Source organism: Lepidochelys olivacea (assembly GCF_965140295.1).
Source record: "Lepidochelys olivacea isolate rLepOli2 genome assembly, chromosome: 1".
Classification (NCBI taxonomy): Eukaryota; Metazoa; Chordata; order Testudines; family Cheloniidae; genus Lepidochelys; species Lepidochelys olivacea.
This window is the reverse complement of record NC_140411.1, coordinates 139,757,172-139,772,749: the sequence shown is the minus strand read 5'-3', so window position 1 is coordinate 139,772,749 and position 15,578 is coordinate 139,757,172. Positions and strand designations below refer to the sequence as shown.

The following is a 15,578-nucleotide window of genomic DNA, read 5'->3' as shown; positions in this document are numbered from 1 at the left end:
TGGAGTGAACGAAGCTTGCAAACCATAATCATTCAAGAGTAAGGCCTGAGAAGCTTTGCTTTTCTTGTCAACAAACTACCTGAGGGAAGACTAATATTCCAGTGTCCTTAAGACCGATCACCTGGGGAAAAGGAAGTCACATCAACAACAACTAGGGCATTCCACCCTTTGACCAGTCTCTCCCTGCACCTGAAGGAGGCCCACTAGCAAGAACTACTGTGCCAGTGGAACATCACTGTCTGGCTCTTTGCAGTTCCAGCTCCTGCCCTGCAAGAGCCCAGAACCTGATGAGAACTAAAGAGCACGCTGACCTACTGTTATCGTAAGTATCTTGTTTCCCCCTTTTTTTTATTTTTGTCCTTTGTTATCATTAGTCAAGAGACATGCCTGCCTTTTTATTCTGTAATTTTAGGGTGTGAAAGCATGGTGTATATGAAAACTTGTAGTGCAGGGATCAGCAACCTTTGGCACACGGCCTGTCAGGGAAATCCGCTGGCGGGCTGGGACAGTTTGTTTACTTGCAGCATCCGCAGGTTTGGCTGATCGCAGCTCCCAGTGGCCACAGTTCACTGTTCCAGGTCAATGGAGGCTGCAGGAAGTGGCGGCCAGCACATCCCTCAGCCCGTGCCGCTTCCCTCAGCCCCCATTGGCCTGGAGCGGTGAACTGCGGCCAGTGGGAGCTGCGATGGGCTGAACCTGCGGACGCTGCTGGTAAACAAACTGTCCCCAGCTCGCCAGCGGATTTCTGTGATGGGCCACATGCCAAAGGTTGCCGATCCCTGCTATAGTGTCTACATAGGGAAAGGGCTAGAAAGTAAGTTCCCCTGATGTAAACAGCAGTAAACATACACTCTCAAGTATACTCATTAAAGCGTACCATAAGTATTTAAAAGTCCTAAGTAACTTTAAGTCGTCAGTTGTAAACTGAAACATTTGATGTCCATGAATGTGAAAGCACCTGTATTTCTTCTTTATAGCCTCTTAAATGCAGCAATAGCTAAGAATCTAGGTGGGAAGCCACACACTGTACATTAATCAAGCTGCTGTAAATAGAAGCACCTGTGGTTACTGACACCAAAGGCACTAAGTGTTCAACCTTTATGAATCCACTTAATTTGAGCTTCACTCTAATACACTGAACAAACTGGTTTTGATGCATGATCACAAGGAAGTCATGCACTTTGTTCTTACAGATGTGGAGTTGCCAAGTGTAACTCGTGTAATGTTAGTCAATGGGTACGTTTTATTGATAAATCTAACTCTGGCACACCAGGATTCTGAATTCTACCGAACTATGCAACTGATTTTCAGCTGTGAGAACTGACAAACAGCCAGGCAGGAATTCAAAACCAATGATTAAAGAAGGGGCTATCTGGTACAATAAATTCACTTTGTTCTATATTTTTCTATCTGTTCTTATGTTCCCCATTTCCATGGTATCTAAGCATCTACAAACACCAACAAATTTATCCTTCCAACATTCTTATATTATTCCCATTTTACACATGGGGAAATGACACACACACACTAACAAATGTTACAGTTGGGGATATAAAGCACAGAGATTTGGGGCCCCAAATCAGCAAGGCATTTAAGATCATGCTTAAGTGATTTTCTGAATCAGGTAAGCCAGTTAGGTCCTATGCAGAAAAAACAGAAGTATACAATAAGTATCTCTGTTCTGTACTTGGAAAGAGGCAGACTCATTTATTCCTACAGTCAGAAGGAAATATATTCTAATCCATAAGTAACCAGGAAGGATATTAAACAGCAATTATTAAAATTAAACAGCACCAGATAACTTGCACCGGAGTGTCATAAAATAATTGGCCAAGGAACTCTCTGAAATATTAGTGTCGATTTTTAATGAGTCTTAGAACAAAGAAAGTCATGGAATTAACATGACACTTGGTTGCCACCATCATCATTCACTCTGTGTGTTCTGTCCTTTTCCACCCTGTGTCTGTCCAGTCTATTTAGATTGTAAACTCTTTGCTTCTCTCTATTCATATGGTGCCTAGCACAATGAAGCCCCATTCTTGGTTGGTCCATGAAATAAACATGATTAACAACAAGAAAAAGAACAGGAAAAGTTTCAGAGAACTGCCAAAAAGCTAAGGTTATGCCACTATTTAAAAAGGGTAAATGGGATGACCCAGGTAACCGCAGGCCAGTTGATCCAATATCAATCCCAGGCAAAAACATGGTAAAGATGATATGTAACTCAGTCAGTAAAGCATTAAAGAATGGTAGCAGAATTAACGCCAGTCAACACTGTTTAATGGAAAATTGGTCTTGTAAAACAAACTGCTGCTTATCAGGGTGTTCTTTTAAAGCCCGTTTTATAATATCCGTTGGAGTAAGGCAAGGAAAGGATTAGCCACTACACAAGAACTGACTGAAATCTATGGAAGATTTGAAATTGGCTCTGAAGCTGTGGTTCATACTTTAGATAATAATTGTTTCAGTAGCAAAATCTTTAACCAGCTCCCAGTTATAGATTTGATTTGGGTAAAATTCTTTAAATTAGGGTTTATAAGTAAGGCATGGGTATTTTAATTAACAGTCACGGACAGGACGTGGGCAATGAACAATAAATCATGAATTTATTGAGAAGCCTGAGCCCTTCCACTGCCTGGGGCTGAAGCCTAAACTCTGATGCCAACCAGGGCTCAATTATTGGAATTTTTAAGAAGTCACAGAGGTCTTGTAAAATTACAGAATCTGTGACAGATTCATAGCCTTATTTATAAAAGAGATCTCCTGAGATCCCTTCTTAGAATGTATAAGGATAATTTGTTGTATTAATCTGATGATTTAATTTTAAAATGTAATTGCAATCCAGTATTGAGACTAATTTGTTGATTCATTGATCTGATAGTTGTATTGCTTTCCTCTTAATTTAGTTTAATATTAACAATATTCTGGCTTTGGTTGTATGTTTCCTTGATTTTGTTTAATAATTTTTTAGAACATTTATAAAACTGATATTAAAGCACATTTTTTTCAATAAGCAACATAGATCCAGAACATTTGAGGACCTAAAAGCCTGCCCATCTCTCCCGAATTAGCTGTTTGTTCTCTCACAGTCAACTTAATCCCATTTCTCACTGAAAAATTTTTATCTGTTACTGTTATTATTCTGTCTCAGAGCAAAAATATTCCTCTATTTTTTTTCTGTTTACTTTGTGCATTTGACAGCACTTTTTGCACAGTCAGTACTTTGTGTATTCACTATCTTCCAGTAATCTTGCAGGCCCCAATCCTGCAAGGAGCAATCTACACAGGAAATGGGAGGCAGATAATTTTTTTCCCCATTAGCTGGTTTTTCTGCTAAAATAATCAGCATATAATTAATGCTGATATTTAAATTGTTTTTAGGACACAGAGGTAACATCCCATTGAGATGAATGGGCAGTTCACACCTCTGAGTTAATATTAGGACAAAAACACTATACCAATTTATGCTTTGCAAAAAAAAACCTTTGAAAATGTGAACACACAAGGACTAGAAACAATTTAAAAATGAATTATTAGATTTTGGAACAATTCTGCAGAGCAAGGAGTGGATTCCAGGATGTTGGAATATACTGGGGCCTGTTCATGTTACAGCCTGGTTAGTGAGTGCATTCAGTACATACTATATTTCTGGGCTCAACTCAGTTTTCATGTTAGATTTGTAATATACCCTTCTAGAAAAGTGTTTTCCTCTAGCGAGTTTGTTATGTTAATGCGGTTCTTTGTATTTAAGAGGTCATCGTCTTCCTTATTTTTTGAAATAACTTTTATCAAAGTTGTTAGTAATTTAGAAATTTAGGCCCCAGGCTGAAAACATTTATGGATGTGCATAACCCGACTGAAATCAGTCAGACTACTTACTCAGATGAAGAGCTGAGCAAATAATTAATATTTTAGTCATAGTCCCAAAACTTTCAGTTTTTTTCCCAGCCAAAATGATTTGCTGAATTCAACCAAAATTCATGAATAGTTACCCAGTCCTGAAAATTTTGCTGAAAAAATTTCACCACTTCAACTCACATACATGTTTGAAGGAACAGAGCCTTGAAGTTTACATTTTGCAATCACATTTCTCCTTTTATACAACTTTTTAGGTTGGAATTATGAAAATGCAAGCTTTTTGATGGCATTTTAGTTGTTATATTCCCATATATCAGCATGGTTCACCTATTTTTGTACAGCTCTGAAAGGCCATGTGACAGTTTTTACCTTCATAGATAAGAATATTAAATGTAATGAAATTATGTTAACTGTATTATGTAAATATAAAGAAAACATTAGAACTCTGACAGTAGAATTAAAACAATTTTTAAAAAAGGTACTGTTCATGCCCCATGAAATTTTGGCCATCTTCCATCCAAGTCCCTCTACTTCTTCTTTAAATCTAGCCTGCCACTTGCATTTTCTGATTTCCCTCAATCTGGATTTCACTCTGCATCTACTATTTACCACCTTGCAAACCCAAGGTCAGATCTACTTCACCCTCTATCTGGACCACAAAAAGCTCCCCATTTCTGATTCTGCAAATCTAGATTTCCACTGTCAACTTACCTCCCATTAACAGAAATATCTTTGGGGGAGCCGCTGAGAGTCAGATCTTCATAATTGCAGGACTGGAAAACACGGGTCATCAGGTCTTTTCTATAATCTGCAGGATCACCTGGGAAAGCAATGCTATCAACCGAAAAATAATGTGAGTCTGAACCCAGCATTCTGATAGCAGCAGCAGAATCTTAACAGGATGAGCCCAGGCCAGGTCCCCATTACTAGTGGTGTGATATTCTAGTCTCAGTCTTCCGTTTGGGAAGGGCTCCATGAATCAAATCCCACACCCTACTCGACTTAAAAATTTAAAACTTAATGACAAAATGTAAGCTATCGGAGAATTCTGGAGTTACCCGTGGCATGAATGTTTAAGAAAAGGCAGCATAATACCACATTTTAAAAGACAAGACACCTTGTACAACAGTTACTTTCAAAGTAGGCAACAAATTGAATATTATTTTCTTATTTATGTAAACAGGATACTGGGTTTAAGAGAAAAACCATAATTGAGACACAAGTGCCTAGCAATAGGAAAGAATCTGGAACCTCAGTTCTTAAAAAGAAACTTCTTTCAGGGGGTCCTAATCATTAAATGCAATCAGCAAGAAAGTAAAGTACATTTTGGAAATCTGCAGAAGGTTTGAAGTATCCAACCATGATCAGTCATATTCCAATAGTCACGCTAAAAAAAAAGTAAATTTTATAAATATCTACAGTATTTAATAAAGTTGTCCAAATCAAGACACTTGTCTACATATTTAAGTTCAGCACTTAAAATAAAGAAAAAGTGAATAAGTACTGTACAAATATTTAATTTGTTCTCATCCAGAAAACAGAATTAAGTTCTTCTCTTTTAAAGTCTTTGCAATTCTCTCAGTGACATGAAATTTAGTTATCCATTGAAGACACAAGACTATCAAACCATTTCTGTCTGTGGGGAAAGGAGATACTGTAACACAATGGTTTAAAGAAACATGTTAGATCAAGGCAAGTAAGAATTATCTTCTTATTATTTAACCATTTAAATGTTAAGTGACTTGTACCCCATCACTATAAATTGGTGCTTCTTTTAGAGTCTGGATTAGTAAAGGTTTTTAAAAAACAAACTGGTATCAGGAAATTATTCTTATAAGATTTCCTGTAAATTCTTTGGCGCCATATGCTCTTAGGAAGTAAAGTATAAAGGAAAGCTAATGGTTACAAGTAACTTAATAAATGGTACACAGATAAATATCATACAGAGATTAAAAAGCAAACATGATGAAACGCAGTTACTTGCATGCATAAAGTTAGTCACAACATCCCATTTTTACCTCACCGTAGAAGACTGTAGACTAAAACTTCAGATTTTCTTAGATTTACAAGTATTCTACTACATCCTAGTAGCACTTCTTGGCCCTCTAAAGAAAGAGTACAAACTAAACGTATTAAAATAAAATAACATTGTCATATGAAATTACTGGTATCACTTTTGATTATTACATATCACCTGCAATCATATTTTAAGAAGAGTGATCACGTTCATAAACTGTTCATACAAAGAACAGCAAGGCTGGCTGTACCATCCCTATATGGAATTTTAATGATTTTAAGTTAGTGTCTCTCGAAGATATTTTGGAAGCAAGTATGAAAGCAGATATTCATGTCAGTTTTCAGAAATTGTTTATGGGTTGCAGTGATTTCAGGAAAATGCTTAATTTTCTTCCTGCAGCATTTTCTCTATTTCCTTGTCCCAGTTATCATCACGTTTTTCTGATTCTGTCACCACTTCATACTCTTGAAGCTCTTGCTGTAATTCCTTCTCCCAATCAGCAGTCTCTTCTACAAGGAAGATAAATGATATGTAATACCTACTTTGACGGTACAGAATGTTGTTTATGTATAACTAGATTATTTTCATTGAGGCTACCTGTCTTGCATTCCAGAGTTCTGGAAGCTCAAGAATTTCATCTTTGGAACAACTGTGGATGAAAAACTAATATACAGAGGGGTGCCCCCAGTATATATTATTATAAAGTATTGATGTAATAACAATGGACAAATATTTATTATATTTGATGTTTTTTCCACCTCAGTGTAACCCAAAATGTCTACCTGTACCAAAGACAAGCTGATTTTTCAATGATAAACAAGCTGATAAACAGTGTGAATTCAAGTCTCTCTCTCTGCTGTCAACCCCTCCCCACCTTTTCTTACAGAAAAAGAAATAAAAAGAGCTATGCTACATGAAAAATGCTACACACCTTACAGTTAATGATGATCCATTATCAAGTGTTACCAGCTTGTGGAATTCATTGGTTTCAAAGATAAAAATTCAATACTATGGGTAATTGAAGGAGGGATGGACAATTTTATTTCCACTAAGATACGTAGCTAGGCAAGCTAATATAATAAGGGATAAAAATAATGAACTTGCATACTTCAGGGCAAAAGAGGAGTCAGAAGGCATTTCTGTGTTGCCACCCTTCCTTCAAATTGACAAGGTCAGTAATGAGAAGGTGGCTGGGGTAGAGGCTGGCATTTGAAGGATTAGGTATTGGCCAAAGCTGGAGTCTTGATATCATAGGAGGTAATTCCATAGTCTCATCCAGTATTGTGAGTTAACATTTCTGCTAAATACACTATATATTGACAGCTTTATTAAAACCACTCAGCAAGAATTTCAATCAATTCAGGAAAATGCATATGAGTGTATTTTTAAGGTTAAACCTACAAACTATTAAATTTGGGGTTGCAACATCTTGCAAATAACTGATTTCAGACTAATATTCACAGCATCTGAACATCTGGACTACAATTCTACTCTAAAAAGTGATTATGTAAAAAATGTCAGATTATTTTATTGTGGTATATTCAGTCACATATACTAAGACTAAACTTTCTGCTTTTTTACTTCTGTTAACTCGACAGAGCCATGCTAAGACAATTGAATTATATTTCTTCTTGTTCATCATCTTCAAAATTATTTAGTAATTTCTGATTTGTTAAATTTATGTAACTCCATTTAAGGTACAGGTATCACTGAAACCATAATCTGGATTGTAAAATCTTTACTGTTGATGATGATGTACAATAAGGAAAATGCAGCTTGACTTTCAGATCCCACATTGAGTTTGCAAGGATTGCAGTTACACAAAAAACCTTTTACTTACAATCAAGTATGTGAGATGGGAATTAAGAAAAAATGAGAATCCCTGTCATTTTCAGTCATTTTTTCATAGCAGAACTTCTTGTAAAGTTGATTGTTTCTTCAGAACATTTTTTTTTGTTACTAGTATTCCATGCAAGAGACTGCTTGAATAGTGATTAGTCCTTTCTGCAGTGAGGCATTCCAGAAATAGTCAAGCAAAACATGTAATCTTCTATGATGACATGATGATTTTTTGACTTGGTTGTCAAAAAGTTACTTGCTTAGTAAGAGTAGAATTTTACAAGGCTCAGTCAAATTATTCTGTTATTCCAAGTCTAGCAAACCCTTACTACTATCTTTTGAAATTCAGAAAACATTACAGTTTTTTTTTAAATTGCCGAGAATGAATGTAATCAAATGTATAAAAAGCTATTTACTTTATTAGCTTTAATTTTTGTTTTACCTTCTACTATGGAGGTCTCCTTTTCCTTTTTGCCAAGCACCAATTGTTCCATTTCCTTCCTTAGGTCTTCCTGATTCAGGTTACATTCATCAAAAGCATCACTAACAAATTCTGATACACCTGGACTAGTAGAAATCTCTTCCTCGTCCTTGAATAAAATAAATTTTGATCATTTGAAAAGGAAAACACACTTGACAATCATTACTCTATGTGAACTTCTCTTCCATAGCTTAATGTAGTCAAATACAAATAAAAAAAATCTATTTTGTCAATTACCATATCTTCCTGTACAGAAAAAAACCATTTGATATACATTTTGAAGAAGGGACTAATTTCCATGTTACGTTTTTTTATTTTTCTACTAAGAATTGTAATTCAGTTTAGTAATCTCCAAAAACAGTGAAAAGATTAAAGTAATTTAATCGTAATAAGAATGTTTATGTTAATTGTGGAGGCAGTTAAAAAATTAAACACTGTCCATAAGAGGATGAGAGTTATAGTAGGATTGATCTCTGGAAACCTCTCCCCTGGTTTTAGTTAACAGAATAGAATTCATTGGTCTCATTTCTCTAATGTTCTGTACTGCCATAAAGAAAAAGCTGTAGCTAGACTGCAGAATTAGATGTTGAACACTGAACTTTTTGGATATTCAGTTGTAAAGTAAGTTCTACTAGTATTAAGATATATGACAATATCGGCAAAACCACCAATCTACATTTAAAATAAGTATTACTCATGGTGTATTAAATGTTATTACTGCTTAGTAAATTTATAGCTCCAACTCTGTCTGAAAGAGTTTCCTGGCACCAATATTGCAATCCAAGATTAAGAATAATGTCTTTAGTTCTCTTTATGATTTCTGCAGTGGCAAGCAAAATTGTTTTCAGTGTCATAATGACATAATATTAAATCTTAGCAGAAGTCTCCAGAAATATCAATATTGTACAGATAAATATTTTATTATGAAGCAAACCTGCTATCTCTAAATATAACAAAAAACCTCAAACTCACAGTTTGTGTGATCATACATTAAATGTAAATTTCATACACTGAACTTCAGATGTAGTATACAACCACTGTTACCTCTTGAGGTTTTAGCTGAGATTTGATTCCAACCGGTGGTGTTTTGGGCCGTACTGTTTCTAGGAAGAGAAAAAACCAGAAATTTGATATATTTTACTATTCTTAAATATCTCCAGAACTAATTTAAACTATGTAAGTATTAACTATGCAAGGAAATTTTCTATTAAAGGAGATACATTATATTTAAAGGTTGAGTTATGGGTGAAATATTTATCAAATAAGAATGAATTAACCAGAGAATGTTTTTTTCTACATTGATTCTATTTTTAAAATGAAATTTAAGATAAAATTCTGTAAACAGTTGTACACTTATTATTTCAGACTAAGGGTAAGTCTACAGTAAGAACTTATTTCAAAATTATTCTATTTGAATTTTCGGAAGTTATTTTATACATTCGGTCTTCTATGTCCCCACTAAAGAGCGTGAATTCAGCAGATTGCGTCCACAGTACCAAGGCGAGCATCGAATGTCGGAGCGGTGCACTGTGGGTAGTTATCCCACAGTTCCTGCTGCCCATTGGAATTCTGGATTAAGCTCCCAGTGCATGATGGGGCAAAAACATTCTCGCGGGTGTTTCTGGGTGTGTGTCGTCAGAAAGCTACGGCAGACAATCGTTTCGCACCTTCTTGGTGTGCAGATGCCATACTGCTTTAAGCAGACAGTGCACAGCTGCTCTCCTGCTACTATGAATCCACCCCCCCAACTCAACTCTGCTCGGCCATCGTGAACTGAGCAGCACAGTTTCCGCTTCCAACTCTGCTCTCCCGCTATTGCCATGCTTCCAAGCTTCTCCATGTTGTCTGTCCTGGGCTCCCTCCTCCGTGAAAGCCACAGAAGACAACCATTTTCAGCCTTTGTTTGGCTACCGTGAACCAAACAGCACAGCTTCTGCTGCCACTCTGCTCTCCTACATTTCGCGCCCTTTTTCCAGGATTACCTGTGCAGGCGCCATAGCCATGGAGCCTGATCAGATCTCCGCTGTAGTTTTGACCATTGTAAATACCTCGCGCATTATCCAGCAGTATGTGGGGTACCTGCAAAACTGGGTGAGGAAGCGATGACAGCGCAATTACTATAGTGATGAGGACATGGACACAGACGGCACAGCATGTGGCAATTGGTAGATCATGGTGCTGTTGGGCCAGGTTCATGCTGTGGAACGCCGATTCTGGGCCCAGGAAACACGCACAGACTGGTGGGACCGCATAGTGTTGCGGGTATGGGATGATTCCCAGTGGCTGAGAAACTTTCGTATGCGTAGGGCCACTTTCATGGAACTTTGTGACTTGCTGTCCCCTGCCCTGAAGTGCAAAGACACCAAAATGAGAGCAGCCCTCATAGTTGAGAAGCGAGTGGCCATAGCCCTGTGGAAGCTTGCAATGCTCGACAGCTACCTGTCAGTTGGGAATCAGTTTGGAGTGGGGAAATCTACTATGGGGGCTGCTGTGCTGCAAGTAGCCAACGCAATCATTGACCAGCTGCTATCAAGGGTAGTGACTCTGGGAAACGTGCAGGTCATAGTGGATGGCTTTAATGCGCTGGGGTTCCCTAACTGCGGCGGGAAGATAGACGGAACACATATCCCTATCTTGGCCCCGAAACACTGGGGCGGCCAGTACATAAACCGCAAGGAGTACTTTTCCATGGTGCTGCAAGCACTGGTGGATCACAAGGGATGTTTCACCAACATCAGCGTGGGATGGCCGGGAAAGGTGCATGACGCTTGCATCTTCAGGAAGGAACTTACTTCCCAGACAAGCAAATTACTGTTGGGGATGTTGAAATGCCTATAGTTATCCTTGGGGACCCAGTCTACCCCTTAATGCCATGGCTCATGAAGCCATACACAGGCACCCTGGACAGTAGTAAGGAGCAGTTCAACTATAGGCTTAGCAAGTGCAGAATGGTGGTAGAATGTGCATTTGGATGTTTGAAAGTGCGCTGGCGCAGTTTACTGACTCAGTTAGATCTCAGCACAACCAATATTCCAATTGTAATTGCTATTTGTTGTGTGCTCAACAATATCTGTGAGAGTAAGGGGGAGACGTTTATGGCAGGGTGAGAGGTTGAGGCAACTCGCCTGGTGGCCAGTTTCACACAGCCAGACAACAGGGCGATTAGAAGAGTGCAGCGGGGCGCACTGCACATCAGAGAAGCTTTGAAAGCCAGTTTCACGACTGGCCAGGGCGGTGTGAGAGTTGTGTTTGTTTCTCTTAAAGTTACCCGCCCCCTATATAAATATATATATATATTAAAGGAAATAAAGTCACAATTGTTTAGAAACCATTCTTTATTATTTGTTGCACAAAACACTGAGAGAAATCAGAAGCTAGATGGGAGTGGGAGGGGGATATTGGGTTATGGGGGTGGAGGAGGAGGGAAGGACAAGACCAGAAACCAAATCAAAATTTAGCATATGCCAGCTTTCTGCTGCTTGTGCAATCCTCTGGGGTTGACTTGTGTGGGTCCCCGTAGCCTACCTGCTGTGTTCTTGGGCGTCTGGGTGAGGAGGCTATGGAACTTGGGGAGGAGAGAGGGCAGTTGTTCAGGGGCTGCAGCGGCAGTCTGTGGTCTTGCTGCCTTTCCCGCATTAGATCCACCACACAGTGAAGCACGTCAATTTGCTGCCCCATGAGCTTAACCACAGCATCGCATGCGTCCCTCCTCTCTTTGTATTCATGTAACGCTTTACGCGACTCCGCAATTGTTTGCCTCCACACATTCAACTGGGCCCTATCAGTGTGGGAGGACTGCACGAGCTCGGCAAACATGTAGTCCAGAGTTTGTTTTTTCCGCCTTCTAATCTGGACCAGCCTCTGGGACGGAGTAGATAGGGGCCACATTGAAACATTTTCACCTGCTGCAGGAGGAGAAAAAGGAAGGGTAGTATTTTAAAAGATACATTTTAGAGAACAAAGGGCACACTGTTTCTCAGTGAAACAGGCAATTCACAGTATACAGCACATGTTCTTTCTGTACAAGGTCTCATTTTGCCTCTTATACTGAAGTGCCTGCCACTTTGGTATGAGTAAGACATCACATGCGGCCAGGCAACAGAATTCAGCTTGCAGGCAGCGGCCAGGCAAAGAATTCAGCTTGGAGGCAGCCTGTGGGCTCTCTGGGATGATCACTTCACACAACATCCCATCCCCCACCACAAACACTGCAGGGCTCTGATGAGGCTCTGAGCAGGGATGAGCCCTTTAAACTAAACACGAACAGCCAAGCGTGGCTGGGTTTCCCCCACCCTCCCACTGCATTGCTCTGATCAAGCTCTCACTCACCAGAAGTGCCTTCTCCAGAGTCATGGTCCGGGAGCACGCTTTGGGAGTAGGGGGAGGCTATTGGCTTCAGCATTAAGAATAGTTCCTGGCTAGGGGGGAAAACAGATTCCCCACTTGCCGCCTGTGCACTGTCCTCCTCCTCCTCTTCGTCCTCCAAAAACTCATCCTCCTCACTCCATGCTACTCCCCCCTTGCAGGTGTCCATGGACAGTGGTGGGGTAGTAGTGTCGTCACCCCCCAAAATTGCATGCAGCTCACGGTAGAAGCGGCATGTATGGGGCTGTGACCTAGAGCGCCTGTTCGCCTCCCTGGCTTTTTGGTACGCTTGCCCAAGCTCCTTGATTTTTGTACGACACTGTTTTGTGTCCCTTGAGTAGCCTCTTTCCGTCATGGCCCTGGAGACTTTAGCATACGTATTTGCGTTCTTTTTTTGGAACGTAGTTCTGCCATAACAGATTCGTCTCCCCAACATGCAATGAGATCCAGTACCTCCCGTTCGGAACATGCTGGAGCTCGTCTGTGAATCTGGGGCTGCGTGGTTGCCTGTGATGGTGGACTCTGCATGGTCGCCTGTGATAGTGGACTGTGCTGATGGTGACCAAACAAGAAATTCAAAAGTTCCCGGGGCTTTTACTGCCTACATGGCTAGTGCATCGGAGTTCAGAGTGTTGTCCAGAGCGGTCACAAGGGAGCATTCTGGGGTAGCTCCCGGAGGCCAATATCGTCAAATTGCATCCACAGTACCTGTAACCTGAAACTGCAGTCTCGATTTTAGCGCTACTCCACTTGCCGAGGTGGGGTACAGAAATCAGAGTAAAGAGCCCTTTAAATCGAAGAAACTGGTTTGGTCGTGTGGACGGAACCAGTTTTATTTCGAGGTAACTCAGCTAATTCCGAAATAACAGCTTACTGTAGACCAGGCCTAAGGAAACATTGGCTAAATCAAACTGAAAAAACTCCCTACCAATAAATAAGTCAACTAAATAGATCAGTATCTGGGTGAGGCTTCCAGGCTTGTGATCTTCCTCACAAAGTCAATTAGAAGGAAAGATCCAAAATCTCCCTTTCTGAGAGGATTTTAGCAGTCTGGAATCTAGGCTATGCTAGAACTCCAGGTCAACCTCGGACAGGCTTACTGAAACAGAACGATTGGGAAGGGAAAAACATTTTGGATCACAGCCCTTAGTATTTTGCATTCCAAGCTGCATCCAATCATATCAGTTTGGTAATGTCAAGTAAAGATGTAGACTGGCCCCTGCAACCCAGTTATTGCCTAGCACGCCACCACCACAAAGGGAGACACTTTTAGCCCATGAAATGACCTAGTTTCTAAGGTAGGGGGCCCTCATGCTTAAAAGGCAAGGATACCCAACCATTGTGCGACATAAGGCTCTATTAATTCAGGTAAACAGCTTCTTTGTTATGAGCAAAATTTAATCTGAGAAAATCCTGGGTTCTGGACTAATAAAATATGAAGTGGTTTTGAGCCATAGCAGGTCCTAAGGAGAGAGAGAAGAGATGGGGACAAAATGAGAGGCGATGCAGTGATCTCTATAAAAATGAGAGTTGACTTTGTGCAGAAACTTTTGCCTGTGAAATATCAGGAAGAGCGATTTACAAGAAAGTGCTACTAGTTATTCCAGCCTCCTAGTGCAGAAACAGCCTCAGAAAAGGTCAACTTAATTGAAAATCGAAATGGGAAAAGCAGACTCTGAAAACTCAAATTTATATTCCAACAAGCTGTGGTCTAGCAGCAATATTCTTAGCCATACTGAGAAACCTGGTTACTAGGACTGGGATCCAACTAGAAAACCCTCTGTGTAATACCTAATGTTCTCCAGAGTGTTGCCTGACCACTGAAAGGCCATTGAGCAGCCCCTTTATTTAACCTTAGCTAGAAGAACTCCAGCACATAGGAGACAGAGCAGAAGATGGCCCTCTCCACTTTGCTGAAAGGTAATGGGATATTCCTCCTGACCCCTCCCACTTGTGGTGTTATTTTGTTTGCAGAAGTCTTTTTAGATTTCAGCAAGTTGCAGAGTACCCTATCTCCTATAGCCTTGTGAATTAAGGATTCTCTTTCAAATGCAAATGTAAAAGCCTAGACTTAGAAAGTGGGCAGAACTCCTGCAACAATGTCATGAGAAGTTGCAGTGCAAATTTAGGAGTTAGGGTTCCTTACAGAACAAAATTTTACACTGATACAGAAGATCAAGATTTTAAATCAGCAATTACTATTTCTATTGCATACTTTGAGCCTCCAGTCAAGTGTGTTAAGCACTGAATGAACAAATAAACGACCCAGACACTCCACCAAAGAGCTTATGATCTAAGGCACTTTGTGTAAATTTGTTAAATGTCACAATTTCTTTCATTTCAGTTCCCAATTAATTAGCCATAACATTAGCAGTAACTCCTCATTTGCTGAAGCTAGCTTTATGAAGCAGCAGGATATAGAAACAAAAATTAAATTAGAGACTTTTAGTAGTAACACGAAAAGTGGAACCCAATAACCAGAGAATACATTTTTGCTGAACCAGGGAAACTTTAAAAATCCAAACTTTATACTATGTACAAGTTTAAAAAGTCAGTAGCAGGATTACAGTAGCATCTACAGTGGTAGGCAATATAAAAAACACACAAAACAGAAGACTCTCTCTGCTTCCAAAGAGTTCATAATATAATTTAAGACAAATTGTAACAGGTGAATGTAATGAACAGTCAGAAGGAAAAGGAAACAGAGAACAAGGGAAACAATAGAAAGAATGCATATTTACAGAGCCAGCAAGGTACGTAGCTAGATGTTTGAAATGTCTTAAAAATAAAATAACCTGAAAAAAAATCAACAAAATATTGGAAGTGTCTACCAGACTATCTTCCCAGCTGTTATCAGTTGGCAGTTTCTCACAGGCATGATGGCAGGAGGGAGACTTGAAGAGGGATATAAAGGAATACTGTAGCTTCACAGAGTAGTTCAAGGGCGTATGCCATGCATAAAAGGTACTGTGGAAGAACTCACAAAGGTTTTTGTGAGAGAAACAGATAACTGAGGTT

At 39.6% G+C, this 15,578-nt stretch overlaps 2 protein-coding genes across 2 annotated transcripts in view; both read right to left on the bottom strand.

The window, feature by feature from the left end:
* Positions 1–4,987: 4,987 nt before the first annotated feature.
* SYAP1 (synapse associated protein 1) overlaps positions 4,988–15,578 on the bottom strand; it is a 35,704-nt gene continuing 25,113 nt past the window's right edge. The window contains exons 7-9 of the mRNA XM_084617601.1: positions 9,240–9,298; positions 8,157–8,304; positions 4,988–6,384 (exon numbers count right to left, since the gene is read on the bottom strand). Coding sequence (XP_084473727.1) covers positions 6,257–6,384; positions 8,157–8,304; positions 9,240–9,298 — 335 coding nt within the window. The 3' untranslated portion in view covers positions 4,988–6,256. The remainder of the gene's footprint in view (positions 6,385–8,156; positions 8,305–9,239; positions 9,299–15,578) is intronic.
* On the bottom strand, positions 11,535–13,999 carry LOC311514871 (uncharacterized protein). Its single transcript, XM_084617602.1, has 2 exons — positions 12,525–13,999; positions 11,535–12,100 (listed from the first exon to the last, which is right to left on the bottom strand). Exons 1-2 carry the CDS (start codon positions 13,027–13,029, stop codon positions 11,643–11,645), a joined length of 963 nt encoding a protein of 320 aa, XP_084473728.1. The 5' UTR covers positions 13,030–13,999; the 3' UTR covers positions 11,535–11,642.

What these genes read in the sequence shown, in the direction of transcription:
- LOC311514871 (XM_084617602.1), bottom strand. Translation starts at nt 13,029, where the DNA reads ATGTTCCGAACGGGAGGTACTGGATCTCATTGCATGTTGGGGAGACGA. An exon ending in CTCTGGAGAAGGCACTTCTG is followed by an intron (nt 12,101 to 12,524) that starts GTGAGTGAGAGC and finishes CTCCTCCTGCAG; the next exon opens with CAGGTGAAAATGTTTCAATG.